The sequence below is a fragment of the Phialemonium atrogriseum genome (assembly GCF_030411735.1).
Source record: "Phialemonium atrogriseum strain 8032-3 unplaced genomic scaffold QBC33scaffold_1, whole genome shotgun sequence".
NCBI classification, from domain to species: Eukaryota; Fungi; Ascomycota; class Sordariomycetes; order Cephalothecales; family Cephalothecaceae; genus Phialemonium; species Phialemonium atrogriseum.
Window position 1 is genome coordinate 120,901 of NW_026848138.1, and position 21,601 is coordinate 142,501.

General features: G+C 52.9%; 7 protein-coding genes across 7 annotated transcripts; 4 read left to right on the plus strand and 3 right to left on the minus strand.

Moving 5' to 3' along the window:
- Nucleotides 1–1,997: 1,997 nt before the first annotated feature.
- On the plus strand, nucleotides 1,998–5,925 carry QBC33DRAFT_520331 (uncharacterized protein). Its single transcript, XM_060426364.1, has 2 exons — nucleotides 1,998–2,552; nucleotides 2,616–5,925. Exons 1-2 carry the CDS (start codon nucleotides 2,119–2,121, stop codon nucleotides 5,617–5,619), a joined length of 3,438 nt encoding a protein of 1,145 aa, XP_060288333.1. The 5' UTR covers nucleotides 1,998–2,118; the 3' UTR covers nucleotides 5,620–5,925.
- A 3-nt stretch (nucleotides 5,926–5,928) lies between these two features.
- On the plus strand, nucleotides 5,929–7,207 carry QBC33DRAFT_520333 (uncharacterized protein). The gene has a single exon (XM_060426365.1). It carries the CDS (start codon nucleotides 5,940–5,942, stop codon nucleotides 7,017–7,019), a length of 1,080 nt encoding a protein of 359 aa, XP_060288334.1. The 5' UTR covers nucleotides 5,929–5,939; the 3' UTR covers nucleotides 7,020–7,207.
- Nucleotides 7,208–7,306: 99 nt separating this feature from the next.
- Nucleotides 7,307–9,261, plus strand: QBC33DRAFT_520334 (uncharacterized protein). The gene is made up of 4 exons (XM_060426366.1): nucleotides 7,307–7,880; nucleotides 7,966–8,310; nucleotides 8,377–8,761; nucleotides 8,830–9,261. The coding sequence occupies exons 1-4, from the start codon at nucleotides 7,533–7,535 to the stop codon at nucleotides 8,886–8,888; spliced, it is 1,137 nt and encodes a 378-aa protein (XP_060288335.1). The 5' UTR covers nucleotides 7,307–7,532; the 3' UTR covers nucleotides 8,889–9,261.
- On the minus strand, nucleotides 9,190–13,023 carry QBC33DRAFT_520335 (uncharacterized protein). The gene is made up of 5 exons (XM_060426367.1): nucleotides 12,570–13,023; nucleotides 12,451–12,505; nucleotides 10,861–12,388; nucleotides 10,689–10,804; nucleotides 9,190–10,625 (listed from the first exon to the last, which is right to left on the minus strand). The coding sequence occupies exons 1-5, from the start codon at nucleotides 12,643–12,645 to the stop codon at nucleotides 9,518–9,520; spliced, it is 2,883 nt and encodes a 960-aa protein (XP_060288336.1). The 5' UTR covers nucleotides 12,646–13,023; the 3' UTR covers nucleotides 9,190–9,517.
- A 136-nt stretch (nucleotides 13,024–13,159) lies between these two features.
- Nucleotides 13,160–15,805, minus strand: QBC33DRAFT_520337 (ferrooxidoreductase Fet3). The gene is made up of 6 exons (XM_060426368.1): nucleotides 15,234–15,805; nucleotides 15,149–15,173; nucleotides 14,961–15,081; nucleotides 14,326–14,892; nucleotides 13,701–14,264; nucleotides 13,160–13,633 (listed from the first exon to the last, which is right to left on the minus strand). The coding sequence occupies exons 1-6, from the start codon at nucleotides 15,567–15,569 to the stop codon at nucleotides 13,576–13,578; spliced, it is 1,671 nt and encodes a 556-aa protein (XP_060288337.1). The 5' UTR covers nucleotides 15,570–15,805; the 3' UTR covers nucleotides 13,160–13,575.
- A 3,207-nt stretch (nucleotides 15,806–19,012) lies between these two features.
- Nucleotides 19,013–20,059, plus strand: QBC33DRAFT_440970 (peptidase u61 ld-carboxypeptidase a; the record flags this gene model as incomplete). Its single annotated transcript, XM_060424178.1, has 1 exon — nucleotides 19,013–20,059. A coding segment is annotated over one exon (1,047 nt), but the record flags the coding sequence as incomplete, so codon positions are not given.
- Nucleotides 20,060–20,384: 325 nt separating this feature from the next.
- Nucleotides 20,385–21,423, minus strand: QBC33DRAFT_574818 (kinase-like domain-containing protein; the record flags this gene model as incomplete). Its single annotated transcript, XM_060430780.1, has 3 exons — nucleotides 20,385–20,852; nucleotides 20,936–21,148; nucleotides 21,184–21,423. 3 exons carry the CDS (start codon nucleotides 21,421–21,423, stop codon nucleotides 20,385–20,387), a joined length of 921 nt encoding a protein of 306 aa, XP_060288339.1.
- Between the last annotated feature and the right edge of the window lie 178 nt (nucleotides 21,424–21,601).

The following is a 21,601-nucleotide window of genomic DNA, read 5'->3' on the forward strand; positions in this document are numbered from 1 at the left end:
GATCCAGAATTGCGGGCGTCCCTGAAACTGGGTGCGGAGTAGGACTAGAATACTGGACGGTCCCACGAGCATCAGCACACAAAGTGGGCCCGCTGGTGACAGCACAAGCAGGAATTGCGCAAGCCATACCAATCCTCCGCTTTCTTGATCAACTTCCGCCCCCTATTTTAACCTCCAAATCCTCCCCAAAACAAATAAATAAAATAAAATTCGTCGAATTATTGAATCTAAACTCTAGTGAGCTATGTAAGCTACTGCTTTTATACAGCAGAATTCTAGGAACTACCACCTACATTTGCAAAGGAATTCCAGGTCCCACAGCCCCGCCTCCGTTGCCAGATGCAGGGCGCACCATCCACTGGCTCAGAAAAAAACCCCACCGGGATTGGCACCTATGCCGAATTGAGCCAAAGGTCGTAGACCCACTTCGGAAATAAGTGCGTCCAGCATCCCGACAAATCTCTGGAAAAGGGGCCCGCGCGCCACCGTCGCTTGAGGGCAAGTTGAAGTTCACACCTACCTACCAATAGACCTACTGTTCAGTCGCTGTATTCTTTCCCTGTATAGGCCATAGCCAACCCACCCTCTTACATTTGAAGACTGCCACTGTAGCTTTAAGTTTGCTGTCATTTTCCTCTTTTATTTTAGAGAAACCCTTGTATAAATACAGTACAAGAAAGGTAATCTGAACTTCTGACTATTAAGAAGACCATCGAGAACCATCCCTTTACTCCCAAGTCTATTATTATAGGTCAAGTTTTTACATTTACAGAGAATTTGCAAGAGGATTATCAGACGAGTACCCATGATTAAGTCACAGAGAAAATCCCGCACGAAGAAGCTCGCAAGTTCATCACCGTCATCTTACCCCTATCTTTCTAAACCCAAAGAAAGTTACTTATAAGAAACGAAGACTGATACTGGCTCCGTACTACCGATAACGGGCTTGTCCCTTGATCTTCAGCACGGGACCCCTGGGAAAATCCAATCTAGGCAGACCGGCCTGTCAACGGCGATGTGAACCGGGTTCCGGACGCGTTACACGCTTAAGGGTTTGCCCCCTTCCTTTGTGAGTAAAACTGCCATCTCTGCCTTGTGCGCAAGCAGGACTTGTCGTTCCGCAAGTATGAGCCGGCCTCTTTCGACCCACAACGTCCCTGACCATAACGTGATTGCCTTTCGAGCCGCTGAGATGACATCTTCGAGGTAGGTGCTTGGACACGCGTGATGGATGAGAAAGAGTTACCGTTAATGAAGGTCAAACCTCACCCCCAAGCCGCCCTTTCCTCCACATGCCAACCGCCTGGCCCTCCATAAGACCGCGGAGCAAGCATTCGCCAACCAGAGTGTAATGTCCGTCTACAGCGGGGTCGTCTGTCCTGTAGCAATTTGAGAAGTCGATGGTATGCACGATGGTACCGACAATCACGTCGTTAAGCCTAACAACAGGTGGCTGCCAGTCTGCTGCTGCTTGTTCTCGTAGCCCTCCCGGAAGAGATACCCCGAACGGTTGGCTTTCACCACACCGACGGCAATCTTGTTCGCCTAGGTCATGCCCTCATTCTGGCCGCCGCTACTGTACCATGCCGTGGTAAAGGCCTGGGAAGAGTCGGACTCGGTCAGCTAGGTGGGCAGTTTGGTGCTGATCGGAGAGGGTTGGGTCGCTGCTATAGCTGTGCGAGATGATTATGCCGAGGTACCGTAGCCCGCACTAGCCTCATTACCACTTGTCTTGTATCATTGACAGGGGTAGTCTGAAATCCCTTGTTTACATGGAGCGGTGCTGGTATGAGGTATCTGGTGATCAAGTGATTGAAGAAATAATTAATGCATGTTTCAAATGCCACCGCCAATAGCCTTGCCAGCATTATGTAGGAGCCTGTCCTGCATCGACAATTGGATCGCTATTTCAGCCAACCACGGTGGGTCACGTGGGGGTTTTCAGGCCGCAATATATCTCAGGCCTAGGTTGGTTGCGCAAAAACGTTGCTTCTCATCATCCGTCATCTTCTGCGACCACGATTGTTGTTCCATCGCTGCCCGCCGTCACCGCAGTATTCAATCGATCGATGAATACGTTCTTGTCCTCAGCCCAACACTTTATACCATCAGTCTAGCATGGATCCTGTCACAGCCTTCTCCCTCGCCGTCAATATCCTTACAGTCCTCGATGTAGCCATCAAGTCCGGCAAGACTGTCAAGGAGCTTTACGACTCCACCAACGGCTTTACCAAAGAGACCCAGGCCTTGGAAGATGCCACTAGAGACCTGAATAAGACGGTGGAGGTACTGGATGACGCGAAGGTGCGCCTCGATGCGGCAGCCAAAACTGCGGATGAACAAGTGTCACTCATCGGGGGAAAATGCGGCATCGTCTCTAACCAAATTCAAGCTTTTCTCAACGTGTGCAAGGTCACCAAGCAAAAGTCGACCTCAGCAGCCATCAAGGGTTTTTTGAAGGGGCGAAAGCATCAGGGCGAACTTGCGAGGCTTGAAAAGGAACTTAAGGAGAGAGCAGGGCAACTGGAGACGGCAATCGCGGTTGCCACTCGGTATGTCATGCCGCATTTCAGGTCTTAGATTGCTCTGGGGTCGCTGGCTTATATGCACCACAGAATCAATGTGCAGCGCATACAGGATCAGCTTGAGAGGGCCGATAAGCGACAGGCCGAACTCTTCGATCAGCTACAGGAGATTAGCAAAACGATCCTCTCCCAAGGCAGCAATCCGGTCTTGCTCCAAAACCTCGAGACCCTGGTACAGGTGTCTAGCGAAGCCCGTGCCGCTGCTATTCAAGACTGGATCTTGCGAGGCCTTCAGCGCACAGCCGTCAATCCCCGGCTAAATAGCATCAGTGATGCAGAGGAGACGACGTTTGAGTGGTTCCTTGATCCTGCCGACGAAGAGCAAGAGGGCTCAGGCGGCACATCGGATTCAGAAGACCTAGGAATAGAGAAGTCATACCTCAAACGGCGAGTAAAGCAAAACAGGGAGATTGCGGCAATGTTTCAGGACTGGTTGGAGTCCGGGTCGAGAGTCTTCCATCTCGTTGGGAAGCCTGGCTCGGGCAAGTCGACCCTGATGAAGTTCGTGACAGATCATCCAAAGACTCACATGCTCCTTGAAAAATGGGCCGTCTCCATGAAAAAGGATTTGCTCGTCGCCAGGTTCTTTCTCTACAAGCTCGGCAACGATGACGAAAAAACACTTCGAGGACTGTGGCATGGCCTGCTTTACGACATCTGCTGCGGCAGAACCGACTTCCGCAACGACTCTCGCAAGAAGAAGAGCTCGTCGGACATCACCCGGATGCTATTTCCTGGACTGTGGAAGGAGGGTGAACACATGCATCTTGAGGATGTGGCCTCTCTTCGCGGTGGGCGAGAAGCGAACGTACCGGATGCGGCCATCAAGACAGCATTCGACCGACTCGTCAATTTGCCCGAGATCTCGGAGCGTTTCTGCATCTGCTTGTTTATCGACGGACTGGACGAGTTCGACGATAAGGCCATTTCCCACGCGAAGCTAGGGCGGACTCTCAGCAGCTGGGTCGACTTGGCCAGCTGTAGAGGAGAAGGGGTGGGTGCATCTGGTGGGAGTAGCATCAAGCTATGCGTTTCCAGTCGCGAATACGAGTCGATCAAGCAAGGGCTTCCTCCGAAAGCCAGGCGCCTGATCATGCAAGAAGTCACGGAGCTCGACATCCGGACTCTGGTGTTGAAGGGTCTCGGCGAGAACAGGAACTTCCGCACCCTACAACAACAGCACAAGAAACGCTGCCAGAACTTGATTCAGTCTATCATCCGACATTCCCAAGGGGTTATACTATGGGTCGTGCTCGTCCTCAAGCTACTGGATGATGAATTATCCGAGGATCCAACCATTCAGAGCCTAGAAAGAATCGTCAGGGAGTCGCCTGCTGGACTGGACGGACTCTTTCAGAGCATTGTGGACTCGATTCCGAAGCACCATTTGTTCCCATCTCGCCTTATCCTCGCAATGGCGACGAAGATGTTGGGTTGGCGCCTGTCGACTGGACTCTTATACACTGATGTACCCCTTTCGGCTGGACTCTTAGGCACTGATGTACCCCTTTCGACTCTGTCACCGATATTTCGCTGGGATCCGCCAACTAGCGGATATCTGTCCATTGGCGGATTGTCCAAAATAATGCACATTTTGGACCAGTGGGGAGAAGAGAACTTTGATCCGCAGAGGAGACTGCACAATTTCGTGCTGTCTAACTCACAAATTCGCAAGGGGGTCGAAGTGGGATCATCCTCCAGATTGGATAGAACCTGTAGTTGTGTTCGAGCATGGACGAGGGGTCTCTTGGACGTCAAAACCATTCAACAATTCAAGAATTCACAAATCTTTCAAGTCGTTGAGTTCATGCACCGCTCCATACCGGAATTCCTTCTCCGCCATATCCGCACGTGGACCTCAGGCCCTCCGCTCAACGACGACACTGTTGCCGAGGCGATTTTGACCACAATGCTCGGTGAAGTTGAGCTCCAGTTGTATCGGACTGTCGACTTTAAGGCGAGGCTTGATATTTCCCTGGCTAGGATGAAGCAAGATATCGACAGCTTTGGTCTGACCAGTCCAATCTTTTGCATCCTCCAAGAGGTTGACAAAAAGGCCATTCTCGGGTCAAAGCCTTCAAAATACCCCGACTGGAGGAAAGCAATCACTTCCCTAATGAGCAACGAGCAGCAAGTCGCATACGAATTCACAGCGTTAGATGGGAGCTATTACAGTCTAGACCTCTCTTCTGTCACAGCCGCAGGGTCGGCAAGTTCAAGCCCTTTCATGGCCTGGAAATTGGCTAATGACCCAGCCTTTTCTGGCGACAAGGCTGCACAATATGCGGCCCTCTGGGCCATTACGAATGGGATATACCGGACCCGCACTTGGACCTCCGGTCGAACGACGGCGACGGCCTTCTCGGAATCAAGCGCCAAGACGCTTAGGGCGCTTTTCATGGCAAACACCTTGTTCGATATCGCTCTCCGTCCCGGAACCTATGACTTTCTATCGCTCGTCACATCCAACCGTTTGATGGAGAGTACGCTTGAGATCATGCGACACTACGACGACGATGGGGCTTTCATTGAATGCAACAGGGCCCAACACATGCACCTCAGTCCCTGGATTGCGTGCGTTATCAGCTATCTGTATAAGACTCTCGTAGACAGGAGCCATAACGGTGCATATGGTGGACACCAACCAGCCGACTTCTGGAGCATGCTTGAGGTGTGGCTCGAATTCGGGGCGCAGAGCCCGTATGGCATCCGATCGCGGTATTATGGCCGCGCGTGGGAGGTCACCTTTGCCATTCTCTCAAACCGCACAGGGAAACCGCTGTTTCTCGGCTTTAGAATGGTTTTTCATGGGATGTTCCAGGAACAGGTGGGAGAGGATGTGAAGGAGATGAAAGAGGGCAAGCGTTTCATCCTTCCCATCTGGGAGCCCAACTGCACGGCGTCGTTGGACGACGTGATCAGGTATTGGAAACCCGAGAATGAGAAACGTCTACTTGAGTATTCCGAGAGAAACAGGCGGCGGGCCGAGAAGCTCAGATACGGAGACACGGTCGATTCTGGAGCGGCAGCTTAGGTAGTCTTCGATGTTGCCTTTCAATCGTCTAATTATGCGGCGCATTCTCATGCGAAAACACCGACGAAGTGAACCCTCTGCGGGATCTCCGCGGTGTGATCTCTCTGCACATTCTCCCCCATCAGATGGAAGCGGTTTACGCGCTACTATGGCGGAGCTTCGGCGGAGATGGTGACATTGTGGCGCTCGACCGGACTGGGGAAGACCATCGTCAGCGTGGCTGCGGTCGCCATTATGAGACTGGTGGACCTCAACCGCGCCGAGGTCAAACGGCAGTGGGTGATTACACCATAATGACTCCGGAGCGGTATGCAAACTCCATGAAAGAGACTCCAAGTCTATGTCACGTATCTAAATGGTGTTCCACGGCTAAAAAGGGGGTTCCTCACCTGGTGTTGCAACTCAGGCTGATAGGTAATAAGTTAGGAGGGGGTTTGGGGGCCCCAATTTGGGGGCCCCAATTTGGCTCCAACAAAACCTGTTGCCTGGCAGGCAGACATCACTACATTTGGATAGCTTTTTCAGACGTGGCTAGTTCCTTTCTCTCCTTCCACTATCAACCAGGTGCCACAACTGCTTGCTCTTATGTACCATCTGCTCAAACCTACCGACAAATAATATCCCCAGAAACACGTCATCCCTGCTTGGCTCCAAGAATGGCAGCCACCAATCCATCCGTCCGGTATTCAAATGGGGAAGTCGCTACGTCTGACGCGGCCAAGGCATTCTCTTGGGAAGCACCTGTGCCAGTGAACCAGTTCTGGGACAGCTTCGAATACTGCACGGCGCGCAACTTCCTGGGCAACTTTTCGGACCGCGAGCTCGAACAGCTTCCTATCGACCACGACAGCACCGACGACCATCATACAAAGCTCGAACTCCTCTTGCGACTGCTCCGGGAGAAGCTGGCCGAGGAAGAAGCGGCTGCCTCGCCCCCGCAATCGCTGCACGAAACGGACTACAAGCGGTGGCACAGCCTCTGGCAAGGCGTGTACGTGATGGAGGACAAGCTGGATCTCCCAGAGGCCGAGCAGACCGTCCGCATGCTGGTGGCACGGATGCCGGACCAGTCGGGCGTGGGGCCGCCACACATGCTCGCGGACCACCTCGTCAGGATCGGGAAATACAAGGAGGCCGAGGACACGGAACGGCCCGTGTGCGCGTGGATGGACGCGCTGCCGCAGCTGGGCAAGGACTCCCCGCAGGCCATCAACGCGCGCAGGATCATCGCGAGGGCCTTGTGGGGTCAGGGACCGCCGAGGCGGGCCGAGGCGGAGGCTTTGCTGGCTGAGATCAACGAGATTGTCGATGGCATGGGTGGCGGCAGGTTCTGTGTATACCAGGAGGTGGAGGGGAGGTTGAACCGGGAGATGATGGCTGAACTGGAGAAAGGAAGGTGATTTTCTCTTCGTGTATGTTTCCTGATGCGAGCCGACTCATAGCCTATAGATACATACCTACCCTATCCCCCGAGGCTGGCCGACTACGGGCGAGGGGGAGCCGGCGGTGAAAAATGCCACCGTGGGCCGACGAGGATGGTGGTAGCGAGGACGAGAGGGTTAAGTGACGCGGCAATATTGACTTCCCAGGGGTGTCAAATTTAGGTACCTAATTGGAGGTCTCTCCCAAACGAAGTAGATGCGCTCTCAACGCCACCCGTTTCGAATCAGGATTGGTGGATCGTGGCGTGCAACCGCCGAGCGAGCGCTTAGGGAGATGTCATTCTTGGACAACTTAGCCCCTTGATTGGCTCAGTTTGTCGACCTGAGTGCTGAAAATTCTGCGCTTCGCGAGCTGAAAGCTGAAGAGAGGGGAACCAAGGGGCCCGCCGCAATCGACTTGTTCAATTTCCATGTTTCCCAAGCATCCCATCGTACAAAAATCCTCAAGGGAAGAACCCAGTATTGCCTCGCATGGGCTTCTTTACCTGGATTTCTAGCCTTCGGACTCGGTTGACCGGGCCCGTCGTCCGCTCCCACAGGTTCTCCAGCGATGCGTTTGTCGCACCCGGAATCCCCAATCCCATTCCTTTCCCTGACTCTTCCGTCATCACATTCAAAAGATGGAGGATATTTAGCCTGGCTATTGCAACATTCAACGCCTGTCTGGCAGGTCTATTTCCTGCGGCGTTGGTTGTCGTGTTCACTACCCCACTCTCTCACATGCCCTACACACTTTTGATTTATTTTGCTATTAGTGTGCCGATTATCTTTTTTTTTGTAACCGGCGAAAACGACAGTGGCGACATGTTCTTCTTTCTGGCAAGTACTTTTACCCCGTACCTTATCAGCGATTTAACTAGCATCTGGAAATGATAGATGATGGGACAAATCTAACGAACTACAGAAATTCTTTGCTTTACGCTTCGTTACGTGGCTTGGTGGATCTAACCTCGAGAGACCATGGGCTTGGAAGCTGTTCTGGAGGATATACTCCATAGCGGGCTTTTGGGCTCATCATTTCGCCCACAACTACCTGGAGTCCTGGAGACTCAAGCACCCAGATCATTCCATTACCATGTTTGTCGATCGCGGCAATCGCCTCGAGGTCCCTTGCCCGACGCTGGATGATCCTACAGACGACAGGTTGATCATCGAGCATATATACATCTTCTACCGGTTCTCCAGAATAAAGAGGGGCTTAATCCATGCACTGCTTCCAAAGACCTTGGTAAGAGTGGATATCATAGAAGTGAGTCAAAGATGGGAAATTAGAGCCAAGTCCACACTAACTGATATTCTCACTCATCCTAATTAGTTGGTAAATGGTGTGTCGCCAGGGCGGGCCACTTCGTCGCTCAACTTGGGGTACTACGGACACAGGCAAATTGGGAGCTTCCGAAATCCTTCCCCGCTGGAAGGCAGTCGAGTCATCTTGAACACATTGAGCGATGAAGGCATTATCAGGATGACAGCGACAACACCAGAGCCACCAGAGCTCACATCCAGCGGCACAAAGACAGCCTTGAACTTTGTACTAGCTTGGGATCCTCAAGCTGCCGGTGTCGTCATCCTGCTCCCTACGATCATCAGTCTAATTCTCTGCGTCACCTGGCCTATTGTAGCTGTACTCAAGTACGAAGCCGACGTTCAGACAAGCGTTCAAACTGCCACGTCACTTGCAAGCTACATAGTCACAGCAGGTAAATAAGACCCAGGACTAACTTCCCAGTATTTTTCTAAATGTGGTCACCGTACTGACCCTATGCAGGTGCCTTGTTAATCGCGTTGGGAACGTGGTTCGATTCGGCAAGAGTAGCTGAGAGCTAAAAGGGGTTGACCTAGCTATTCTATTCTTTCGCGGTAACTTATAACTATCCTACGCAATGCCAAGGGTACAACCACTGCTCTTTCACTGTGGTGGTACAGACATGGATGGCAGCTATGCAGAGAAGGGGGACGGAGACGACCAAATAGAAGGGCAAGGAAACCAGAGTCGAGATACTGAGAGCGAGCGGGAAGATTGTTCAGAGGACGACAAGATTGATAGTTAACCACGACCAGCTCGAACATTCAGGAGGCGGTCTTGCAATTGGGGGAACCGTTGCCGAAAGGAACGACATATAGTGATGCTTGCGTTGACAAGATACCAAGCTGTGTCGTCTAGTTTAAAATGGTACAAGTCGCCACCAGACTGATTCATTGCGCAATATTACATTATCTGCCTCATACTTTGAAAGCCAAGGCACATGGTCATCTTCGACAGAGTATAATACACAGTTTTTCACTTTCTCCTCACTAATTCGTGCATTCCCAAACTATCACGACCTCCCCATATCCAGCGTAAGGGGTTCCACCACTCTACCTCCCGTCGGATTGTGCCACTCCCCACCCAATCCAAGGAGTATCGCTGTCCTCCGCCCGTCATATCCCCCCCGTCCCGACTAGCAACCCCTCTGTCAAGAGCTGGCGCCGCCCATAGCGTCAACACTCCAGTAGTTACCCAGTGCGATCAGCTTCCGCCGAATACCATCAACAATGCGTGAACTGACAGCCTCATCAAGAGCCTTGATGCCGTACTTGAGGACGTCGCCCGGCTTTTCCAGCTCCACAATCGTGCCGTCCAAATTTTCCAATGCTGCCGCGCCGCTCCCATTCCAGTTGAACGTCTCCATCATGCGATCCTCAGCCATCATCTGGTCGGTTCCGACCTGGCCCGCACCGCCATCCCCCCAATTCTTCTCGGCCCGCTTCTTGGGCTCCATGCTCGCGATGCTGTCCGCCCAGAGGACGAGCGTCGCGCGGTACACCGCCACCGGCCACCAGGTTGGTCTCCGGTCAGGCGGCATCTGGCGCAGCAGCTTGAAGACCTGGCCGCAATGGAGTATGGCATCGTCCCGGCGGAAGATGCAGCGCTTATGGCGGACGGACAGCTCCCAGCGCGACCCGTCGAAGACCTCGCGACGGGCCAAGCGCTCGATTTCCCCGAAATTGGATACGGCGTTGAGGGAGATGAGGTGGTACAGGACCAGGTTGCATCGGGTCATCGGGCAGTCTGGATTGGCCTTCCAGTAGGCTCCTGCCAGCTCATACCATTTCTTCAGCAGGTTTTGGACTTCCTCTAGCCGCAGCAATGTCGTGACCTTGGTCACTGTTTGCACCGGAGCCCGCAGTGGGCCGATGCTTGAGAAACACGAGAACATCTCGCGGATGTGGAAGAGCATCGACTGCAGAGGATGTAAAAGCAACCGCAGATGCTGCGGCGATAAGTTGCTCTGCTGCCCCGAGAGGCTGTTGTGCAGAAAGGCCTGGAAAAGAACGGATAGCGAGGGACTTGCGGTTGAATTGGCTGGCAATGAGGTCGAATTATTTGGCAACTGAGGGGTGCCGTTTGTCATGACGCCGTGGATGGATCGAATGACCGAGTGCCATTTCTCGGCGTTGGGGGCCATCCACAACAGCTCGGGGCCCGGGAGTGGACATTGTAGCTCGGTTATAGACAGCATCGGTGCCATATCGTAGAAAAGGCTGAGCTCCTGGTCAAGCATCGCCCAGTTGTAGACAAGCCTATGTGGGAGTCAGTCACATAGATCAAAGTTAATCACTGGGCAGTAGTACAACGCAACCTACCTGTTCTGGGCTTCGTGGTGCAGCCAGGTGCGCCAGCGGAGTTCCAAACCTATCGAACCATCGATATCAAAGCTTATCGATGGCTGGGGTGCCATCATTCCGGCATGCTTCAGTCGCTAAGTCCTTAGGTTAGCCATCTTGCATTATACCAGACATAGGTCCTGTCACATACCATCAGATGCATGCCACGCTGAGCCACGGCAATGTCCATAAGCCACTTGTCACCGCTCCACGCCCCGAGCGCGGTAAAAGTGAGGCCACACTGCAGCACAACCGGATCTGCATACTGCCTGCTATCCTTGTCGATGAGATTGCCAAGCGAGATGCGGCAGATTTCGGTCAGCCCCGCAGCAAGATACCTTGCCTCAGGGATAGGCATTGCCGCTGCGCCCTTCGCAATCATGAGAAGAACCAGCAGAGTTGATGCCTGATCATTCCGAATCATCTCGTTGGGATCGACGCGGCCGCCAGCCACGAGGGGGTAGTATAGCGACAGATTGCGGCCGTAACTGCGAAGGAAGTACTCGAGGATCTTTGATGGCGGGAGTACAATCAGATTGGAGTCGCCAACGCCGGTATAGCCAGTCGCCAGACATTCTTTGCCACCACGGTGGATCTCAAGTGCCTTGTGAAAGAAGATCTGAGTAATCGCGAGCACCTTGTCTCGTGTCTGGGGCGTAAGTGGCATGACAGACACCAAGTCGGATGCGTCCCAGTCGACCTGCTCAAGATACTTCTCTAGCGAGCTCCACATGCCCTCCTGTTTCGAATGCTGTTCGAGGCATTCGAGATGCACAATGGCCGTCTGGGGGCAGGATCCTGACATGTATGGGTTGCATTGTGCTAGCGGCCAGGCTGATTCGGCAGCGATGACGACCTCGAAATCTGGCACGGCTTCTCTTTCGCTGGGAATTGCCGAAATGGCCGTGTGCAACCCCTTCATCTGAGGGTCGAAAGTATCCGTTGACATGGTACTTGCCCTGGAGGTATATATGGAACTGGTACTCGTCGAAAAGGTCGAAGATGTAGATCCCGAGGTGTCTGACATGCTGTTCATGTCGGTAACAGCAGGCGCCGTCACGTCGGTGCGTGATGTGAAAAGTAGAGACTCGGAATAGATGTCGAGGCCAAGCTTGTATTCCGGTAGGGCTGACATGTCTTGGTCGGTTGGGTCGGCTGCAACAAAGTCATCTCCAACTGGCATGAAGACGTCTAAGCCATCGATCCTAGGGTGGGGCAAAAGAAACTCGTCTTGACTGATGTGGGAATGCGCAGATGAATTCTTTCGTGGTGCTCTCTCTGAGAACCCCGAGTGTATCGTCACACTGTCTTCCGTGGCGACACACTGCGAATTGACAAACGAGTCCTCGCTCACACCGCCCTGATTAACTGCCAGAGATGATGGGTTGACGGTCTGCGGCTGCAGAAGCTGCTGAGGGGCGTGGCCGTTGAACGCGTCACCGGTTTGCGCGGTTCGCAGAGCAGTCTTCCGCGACTGTCGGGCAAAGCGGGGAGCACATGGGAGTCTTCTCTCAGCACAACGCGAGCAGGGCACCCTCTTGTCGCAACCCGTTTTTGCAGTGGCACAGTTCTGGCAGGCAATGGGTTGCCGTCCAGCAATTGTGGGCAGATCGTTGGGAAGCAAGTTCGTGTAATCTCTGGCTTCATGATATGTCGAGTAGTGTCTTTGGAGGAGATCCCTGTGGCGATGTGGTTAGCAGATGCTATCGTGACAGCACAACTTCCCCGGTTGGTTACTTACTTCCTGGTAAAGGACAGTTGACAGGCACTGCATCGGTGCGGCTTGACGTTGGTATCTTAGAAACGGGGTTAGCTAAAACGGATACGAGAGAGGGAATAATCAGAAGCTAATTAACTCACGGCTTGGGATATGTCTTTCCAAGTGTTCCTTGCGGCTGAAGCCCTTCCCGCAGTATGTACAGTAGACTCTCGGCATCTCTGATGTCTACTGCCGCGTGGCTAGTGATGTGGGATAGTCTGGCCGAATAGGACAAGAAGCAAAATTTGCGAATGGGAAAAACATCTAATGAGGGCCACGTAATTGGTAATGGCGAGCGACTGATCTGGGAAGACACATAGCTGTGGATGTTTGGGGAAGGTTGACTGTTTGACGGAAATTGGGGAAGGCGTTAGGTACATACGTGGGAATCCCAGATAAGGTATGGGAAGTCACTTTGCTGTTTGCGAGGGGCAAAGGGATGGGCAATGTTGATGCACACGATAAACGTCGATCCCCTGAATGCGACATGGGCGATGGTACTCTACCACGTGGCAGGCGGTCTCAGTTTTGCGTTGACGTATGGGAATGTTCGACCTGGCCGGAAACGGAAAGGGGGGCTATGGATTACGGATTACTTGGTGGGTCTTGGTGGGTTGATCATAAGACAACCAACCTTAAATACGACCTGAACCTAGGTCGCTTTCAGCTAGTCGATAAGCTAAGCCTGAAACCAGATAAACAGTATTGCGTAATTGTTAATTATGGCCGTTGTGCAGTGTCTTATCGACCGGGCAATCCCGCTTCTAAGTGTTGCCCTAATCCAATGTTGATTCAATTCTCGCACTGCGAGCAATAGACCCGGGTCCCGCCCTGCAAGCCCATTGTCATGGTCTGGACCTGTCATTGGCCAATTCCAACGTCATCTCACAAAAAGCAGGGCCAAATGTAAATGCACTGCAGGGCTTGGAGTTCAACCTTGGGGAGGAACTTGAAGTTGGCTCGCGCATATAAATACCCTACCTACTCAGACATACCCGCCGTGAATAGTTTTCTTTTTCTCTTGATGTTAAAAATCCAGTATCAAATTGACGGTATTAACCTAGTACTAGGGGCCAGTCCAGCGCCGTAGTCCCTCTCCCTTGTGCCCTATTCCAGTAGTCTTTTCACCACGCGGGACCGAGATGCAGGGGCGGCGTACAAGGACCTGTTTCGGATAACCATTAATTAATGACGAGACCATGAATAGAAGGACACAGGTTCTTGGTACTTACCCAGTGTAAACCAGGTCTGGAACCGTAATAAAGCCGGTCCGACTCGTGAAGTTGGACCTGCTACCCGCAGCGTTCCCAGCAATTGGAATATCTTGAATCTCGCAGTTGTGGATGTGATCGGCCGGGAATTTGATGTCGCGGAGCCTGTCCGGCGCCACGATGAGGGTCGCTGTCAGGCCCATCTCCACGTGCCACTCAATATGGCAGTGGAAGAGGAAGACGCCGGGGTTAGTGGCCTCGAAGCGGATAACGGCGTGTGAGTTTCCCATGACGTCGATGACGTCGCGCCTGGCAGGCTGCGCTGGGTAATCCCCGTTTTTAACCCAATCACCAGAGCCGCTGGCTGGTCGGCCCACAACTTGGAATTGGTGGCCATGGAGGTGGAAGGGGTGGATGGCCTCGTCTTTGTTGTTGATGACAATCTGGACGACCTCTCCGTACGAGATGACAAAGGGGTTGATGTCACCGTAGATGGTTGGGTCTGTATTGGACGCTCCAGTGGTTGCTACCGAATATAGCGTTGGCACCTTCTGCGAAATGTAAGGTTGCCCATTGAAACAGGCGCTAATAAACTTTGTCAGCAGGGAATACACGCAATATACGAATAGATAGATTCAAGTCTTACCGAGGAATGTCGTTCTCATCGCGGCAAAACTCAAAGTCCAACACGATAGTCCTATCCACCGGCTCGTACCTGTCGGCTTTGTCAAGAGGTATGAAGTATGAATCATCGACCGGGTGCCAAACTCCAACAGTAGTGGTACCAGTGGCCGGTTTGTTACAGTCCGTCACCACGTGGCCGGTAAAGTTAAGACTGAAGACACCTGGCTTTGTAAAGTCCTTGTTGGTGTCTAAAGCGACAAGGTATGGGTAATTCTGGTCTTCGTCAAGAGCGGAAATAAGGACGTCAACGCGTTGAGAAGGAGACACCCGCAGCTGGGTTGCCTCCGCCTCCTGGATGTAGGTCGCATCGATTGAAATGACTTGCAGAGTGTGCGAGTCAAAGTAAACGAAGGACGATGCAAAGGCAGAGTAGCTGATGATGCGGATGCGGTAAGTCTTCCCCTTGACAAAGTTGAAGTTGCTGGACTGTCCGTCGTTCACCAGGATTGATTCGGGAAATGGGGGAGAAAAATCTGTATTGGATGCCTGCAGCATATTCTGAACAAGGAAGATGGCCTGGTCATGGTACCTAAACAGACAGCTGTTAGTATGCGACATGATTATGATATTACTCGTCAGTCATAGCTCGAGTCTTACCAATCAGAGATTGTGAGGATAAGTTCCTCATCGTACTCTCCCTTGTATGGATCATTGGGATCGTGCACAATCAACGGCCCCCGGAACCCGTCCGGGTATTGGCCCATATTGTGAGAATGGTCTGTGGCGTTGCTCCTGGTCAGAAATTGCTACTTTTCCATGGCGGTGTTTGGGTGGACTAGACATACACCAATATGTGCCCGGCGAATCGGCCTGAGGGGCATTGTTAGTTGAAGACTGGTCCTCAGTTGTTAGGTCTTGAAGAGGGCATACCAAGAATTTGTAAGTGATTGAGGAGCCGGGAGGAACTGGGCACTGGGTGGCACCACTGTTGCCGTCCATGTCATTGGTATGGAGTTGCCGGATGCCGTGGAAGTGAAGCCCAGTGGTTTCGTTGCCGAGCAGGTTGTTCAACGTGACAACGACGGTATCACCAACATCGGCGTTGATAGGCGGACACGGCCATTTGCCATTGACTCCGATGACGGCCCTGGCGAAACCATCTGGGGCAGCGGTAACCCACGTGACATCCCAATTATAACTGACTGTCTTGGCACTGACTAAAGAAGTCAGAAACAGCAGCATGGACGGGAAAGCCGAGGTTATCATGATGTCGGTCGGCGATCTCGACAAAAGGCAATAAGTGTAAGACGCAGCCAAAAGGTCAGGAGAGGAATAGTGACTCAGCAATGCCAAGAACGACAGCACTGGATTACCTTGGAGATTGCCTCGAGTCTTAATAAGAGGAGGGTTTCTCAATCTCTTATAGAGAGCGTGCCGGAGGGCGCCATGGTCGAGAGGCTCAATCTTGGGATCTGCGACATGTTCAAGATCGCAGCTGAACTTTGGAACCAGGATTGGAAACCAGGAAATGGAATAATGTCTCAGTATTGGATGGTTCAAGACAAAACGCCACGCGTCAGATGCTTGCATGCCCATCGGCCAAGCGAATAATACATCGCGTTGGTTGTTGCCCAGCTGACTTGCCAGTACGGTGACTGGGCCGGACCGGGAAGTGCCAAGACCGGAAGCAGTGGACTGGCAACTCGCCGGAGGCGGTGTCTCGTTGTCCGAGACATCGGCCTGGCACTGTCTCACCTGCTTCGCCCAGATGGATAGTTACCCTAGGTACCTGGAATGTGGCTGTTTCTGCAACCATTAAGGGACGAGCCACTACCTATGTCAGCAATACTGCTGTATAGTCACGTGTGTGTCCTTTGCACAGCAACAACCCCGCCTAATCTCTTTCATCTTCTGCAGATGGCCTTTTGTAAGACACAGATCAACCCCCGCCTTGGCCCCTCCTCCCCTCGAATCAATAAATCTCTGGAACGTGCACACAAGGAGTTGGGCGCGAGTCGAAGGCCCAGATTTACACGTGTCGCATGCTCATGTACGTTAGCAAACAATGTCGTTCGGAAGAGCGTTTCACAGCACACCAAATACCCCCCTTTGGATACGAGATGTAGAAAGAATAAGGTTTTAAGCTAATGCGTAGTTAGCCGTTAGCAGGTTACGATCTGCCGTACTCGGTAACAACGCTAGGACATTTCTTATCAAGTCTAAGCTTTAATCCCGCCGCACCAATAGCAGGGGAGTGACCGTGAGACAATGCAAGCCACACTAAATTAAGCTTGATAATCCTGGTTGCGTTTAGGTGATACTGTAGCTCCTATTATAGGAAAAGAGTTGCGTCTTCTTGTCGCCAGGCGCAGCTTCTGCGACCATCCTAGATAATCCTACGGTCGCCATCAAACAGATCCCGGAATAAACCGGCACTTGAAAAATCTTTGGTATTTCTTTTCCTTTCTTTTATCTGTTTGGTGCGGCAGGCCTCGGTAAGGAATTCAGAGTGGGGATGGGGACAAACAAAATGCTAGAACATCAGTGCTTAGATTATTTAAAATCATAGAAGAATACTTCACGCTTTGACCTCGAGATAGGTATTTAGACGTCATCCCTAGAGCGGCATCCAGTCACAATAGACGACATTACTTGTAGATGTCTGAGACCCTCACCCCGTACACCGCAAGCATTCAGAACGCTCTGGCTTCCTCCTCGATCCTGCCAGCATGATTGCCGGACAGATACACGCCTAGATGTTATCATTCCACTCTAGGCGCCCCGGTTTCGGGTGACAATGGTTCCGGTGAGAATTGTGTGTTAGGGCTGACGGTGAAGGGTGGTAATGAAAAAAGTTTAATAAGACCTGACCCAAGCCACCCAACCAACGGCTCCACCACCCCTGACCAGTGCTTGATCATTCGGTGTGGGTTTCCTTGAAGGGAACCACTCGCTTCGGCACGTAGCCACCAGACAACAATAGCTACTTTAAACTCTGGCCTAAGGTTCCCATATATCCAGCGTCGAACTGACGTCAAAACGCTATTTCGTTAATGGGATCAATAAGCCTGCAGGCTCGGCAAGCTATGATGCTGTGCCCAATGAGAGCTCTCGAACGCCGAACGCCGAGTAGATCACGGAAGATCGCCTGAAGTACGCCCACTCCGGGGGGCCGGACTTCCGTGTCGACGACGTCCCCCTCCTTGAGGATCATTGGCCAACGGACTGGTGCTAACGAACAAATTCCCTCACTACCTTCCTGCTCCTCTGGCGTAAACAATATCAAGCAGCCACGTCCAACCCCGTAGGCTTGCTTCCCCAGACGGCAACGACCGGAGACCCCGCGTTTGACCTTGTCGACTTCTCGTTCCTGACTATCTCATCCCCACAAAATCGAGTCATTTATCCAAATGCCCTTTATCAGGCTTGCCTGAGTATCTGATGGATGAATTTAATCACATGAGCACGAAGTGTCAGCGAAACGACCCATCATTAGCGGGACTCCACAAGGCCTAGCATATAAAGTAGTCGTCCTTCGAGATCAGGGAGAAAATTGAAGCGATCAAGAGTAGCGAGGAGGGTGGGAAGAGATTGTAAAGTAATCATATCTGGCATGTAATTGACGAACCCCAGATAAGTCGGCATGGAGCTGCATGAAATATGCATAGCATCGGCAAAAGGGACTCACCAAGCCTCAGCCGCAATGTAACTCTCCATCGCAAGAGCAGTTTGGCTGACACACAACATCTTTGTTGATGGCCATCTTCATAAATTTTGCCAAGGCGGTCGAACTGTCCCTCGGGGAGAAGGTCCTCAACATGGAGTCCATCCTGAGGACTGAGTGTGGGTCGACCCTCGGTCTTGGTCTTGGTCCCGCGCTAGGGGCGGGAACGGTATCGGAGGAGCACACTTGGAGATCCACATGGGCCATGAAACCTCCAAGGGTGGTTGGCTAATTGCTCTGGCACGGCCAATGATGACAGCTTCTCCAAGGCTGTTGCCCACGGTCGAGCAGCCGGCTTATGCCTGCTCGATCTGATGGTAAATAAGTCGGATAAGGGCAGCCCGATATTAAATTATGGCGGTGGTATCTCCGAAAGACAGTTCGCCGAACTATTAACGGGCCTCGAAGGTGGCAGTCCTTTGCCGCAGCAGCTTGTTGTTCGGGTCTTTGGTCAGCTGGTAGACTTTCTTTCGACTTCCGCGGTCATGCCGTGGCTAGAACATCACATTGGAGATGAATCACACAACGAAGAAGTTTTCTGGGAGGTCTACCATACCTGTGTCGAAGTAGCCACTTGGTGAGAGGGAAGGTCTGACCAAAGTTGCAGTTCTGTAGGATAATAGCGGACGTCAATACAGCCGGCCGAATCTCGTCAATGTTGCCTGTCACATGAACCGTGTCTAGCAAACCTGCCAGCAAAGATGATGAATGCATAGAGATTAATTACTTTACGGGCCAGCTGACTTGGTTCTCTTGCATGTGACACACCACGCTAAAGGAACCAAAATGCAGTGTAATTGTCAGGTCTCCAATTATGCGCGGGCCAGAGTGACCTAGGTGAACCTTGCTGACACATTACTAGGATTGGATGATATCATTATCTACACCTATCTATCATGAGCAATCCTAGTTGGCGGATTCATGTGGAGCCCCATTCCAGTTTGAACAAGAGAAGAAAAGCAAATGAAACGGTGTTTCGAACCTCATGGATCCATCTGCCGTTCTGCCCCGTGCCCTCCCGGAGGCCGGGACCATAGCCTTCCTGTCGCCGTCCGAACGACTCAATGACTCATTCCCAGCCCCACTCTCCCGGAGCAAGGCGGCCCTCGAGAAACTAGGCTTCCGGGTCAAGATCTTCTGGACACCAGAGCCATCCCGTCCGGCAACCATCAGCCAATCCATCGCAAACCGTATCGCAGAACTACGCGCCGCATTCGCCGACCCAGAAGTCGACGCCATAATCTGCACCTTCGGGGGCACCACCGCAACAGAACTCTTGCCACCTCTCCTCTCCGACGCGAACCTAACCCATGTCCTGCGAGCCAACCCCAAGATCTTCGTCGGCTACAGCGACATTACGACCCTCCACTGGGCCCTAGCAGCACGGACCGGCCTGCGGACCTTCTACGGGCCGACAGCCATCCCCGAGCTCGGCACCGCCCCATCCCCGCTGCCCTTCTCCGTCCAGAATCTCTTGCGCGCCATAACCGACGCCGGAAGAACCCCGCTCGGACCCCTCCCGCGGTCTGCCACCTACGCCCCGGACCTGCCGGCCTACCTCCAGGGGGGCGACGCAGCCTCCGTCTCGCCGCAGGTGCTTGCGCCGAGCCCGGGGTGGAAGTGGCTCCGGGGCGGGAGCGGCGTGGGCCCGCTCTTCGGAGGGTGTCTGTCGGTGGTGGTCCGGCTGCAGGGCGTGCGCGGCATGGCACCAGATTGGCGCGGGAAGATCATGTTCCTGGAGACGTCGATGGCGGAGGGGGCGTCTGGCAGGGGGTTCGTGCCCCATAAGCTACGGCAGGCGATCGCGGACCTGGCAGCCAGTGGGGTTTTTGACGAGATCAACGGGTTGGTCTTCGGGCGGTTTTTCGGCTATGACAATGATGAGCGACGCGATGAGGTGGAGAGGGTTGTGCGGGAAGCGTTGGCGATCGGGGAGGACGGGATTGTGTGGGGGAAGACAAAGAAGTTTCCGGTGTTACTGCATGCGGATTTTGGGCATACAAGTCCGATGTTGACGCTGCCGATGGGGGCAATGGCAAAACTGGATGCTGAAAAGGATGAATTTGCTATTCTAGAAGCAGGTGTTGTGTGATCAGAGCAGTGTGGTCCTGGATGCTGAAGCTACCGTTGTCGCCCCAAGTCTTGCCCCATGCGTTAAGGAAGGTGAATCGCGCGGGGATCGCAGCTGACGAGCACGACGGCGTGACCTCAGGGGCCGATGCTCATTTATAGACCTCCCTAATCTAGGCTCCCGTCTTCCAGGCTCCCCGGCGGGCTCTCCAAGTGCAAGCCTAAGGCCACTACCACGCATCAAAGGCATAAGAATGCTTGCGAGAGAGACGCTAGAGCAGGGCTGGCTAAGCAGATTCTTGCATTCTGCTGTGTGCATACTTGATCAGAGGAGGGATGCCAGCGTTAGACCCTAGGATCTGGGTAACTTGGTCCCACCCGATCTTCCTATTCTCTTCTCGGTCCTCCGGAGTCAAGGCCCACCCACAATACAACTTTATGGCAGAGTACAGTTTCTCCACCTCCCACATCCCATCCCACGCGGGCACCTTTGACTTTGCGAGCCGCTCTTCTAGAAGGCCGAACCAAGACCCCTTAGGTAGCCCTTCTGCGAACCTCTTCACGGGGATCCATTCCCAGTACGGGGGAAAGTACCCGCTGACTTCCCAGTCAACGATGCCACATACTCGCTTGTCGGCGACCATGATGTTGCTCCAATCCAGATCTCCGTGGGTGAAGACAATTGGCTGCCCTTCCAGCACTGCGCTCCTCTCCCTGACGTTGGCAGCGATCTGTGGGTTCTTGCCGATCGAGGCCTGAATCTCTCACGGTTGAGGTCAACGGCACTCTTGAGCCCGGCTCGGAGGGGTTGCCGATGGAGGAGGGCGGCTTGGATAACGGGAGATTGAAGGTTCCCGAGTTCACCGAGGAAGTCGACAACCTGGTCTGCAATAGACTCCCTTTCCGCAGTCGACAGAGTTGGCCAGGCGTTCTCGAGGGTGGTTCCTGGCATCTTTTCCATGACGAGGGGCTCGAATTCGTCAGATTTATAGTGCTCGTAGGCGTGAGGCACAGGCGCGGTTGTGTTTGCCTTGACAAGATCAAGATGCTTCTTTTCAAACTCAAGTCTGAGAGTCCGATTCTCACTGGAATCCTCACCCTCTGGTCTTGCTGCGATACAATTCGCCGATTTACAATCCCTCCCATGGACAGTGGGTCGAATATCTCATGCAGGGCTTTGTCAGTCTCGTCAAGCCGTGGTTCCTTTTCAGCCACGGCTTTGGTGCGGAGATAGTGAGCTGTCGCTTCCCGCCTGGTTCGGCATTTCGGTGCATTGATGAAAACGTAAACCCCTAGTATTGGGGCATCCAAAAAGGGGGTTGCCATATTTGTCAAGTCTAGAATCCTCAGAATCTGCGTTGGAGAAAAATGAAGGGGGCCGGGGGGGGGGGGGGGGGGGGGGGGGTGGGTGTTTTTATTAAAAAAAAAATTATTTATTTCCAAAACCGGCCCGTGGTGGGCGGTTTTAATTTTAGTAAATACAAAAAAACATATCAAATATTTG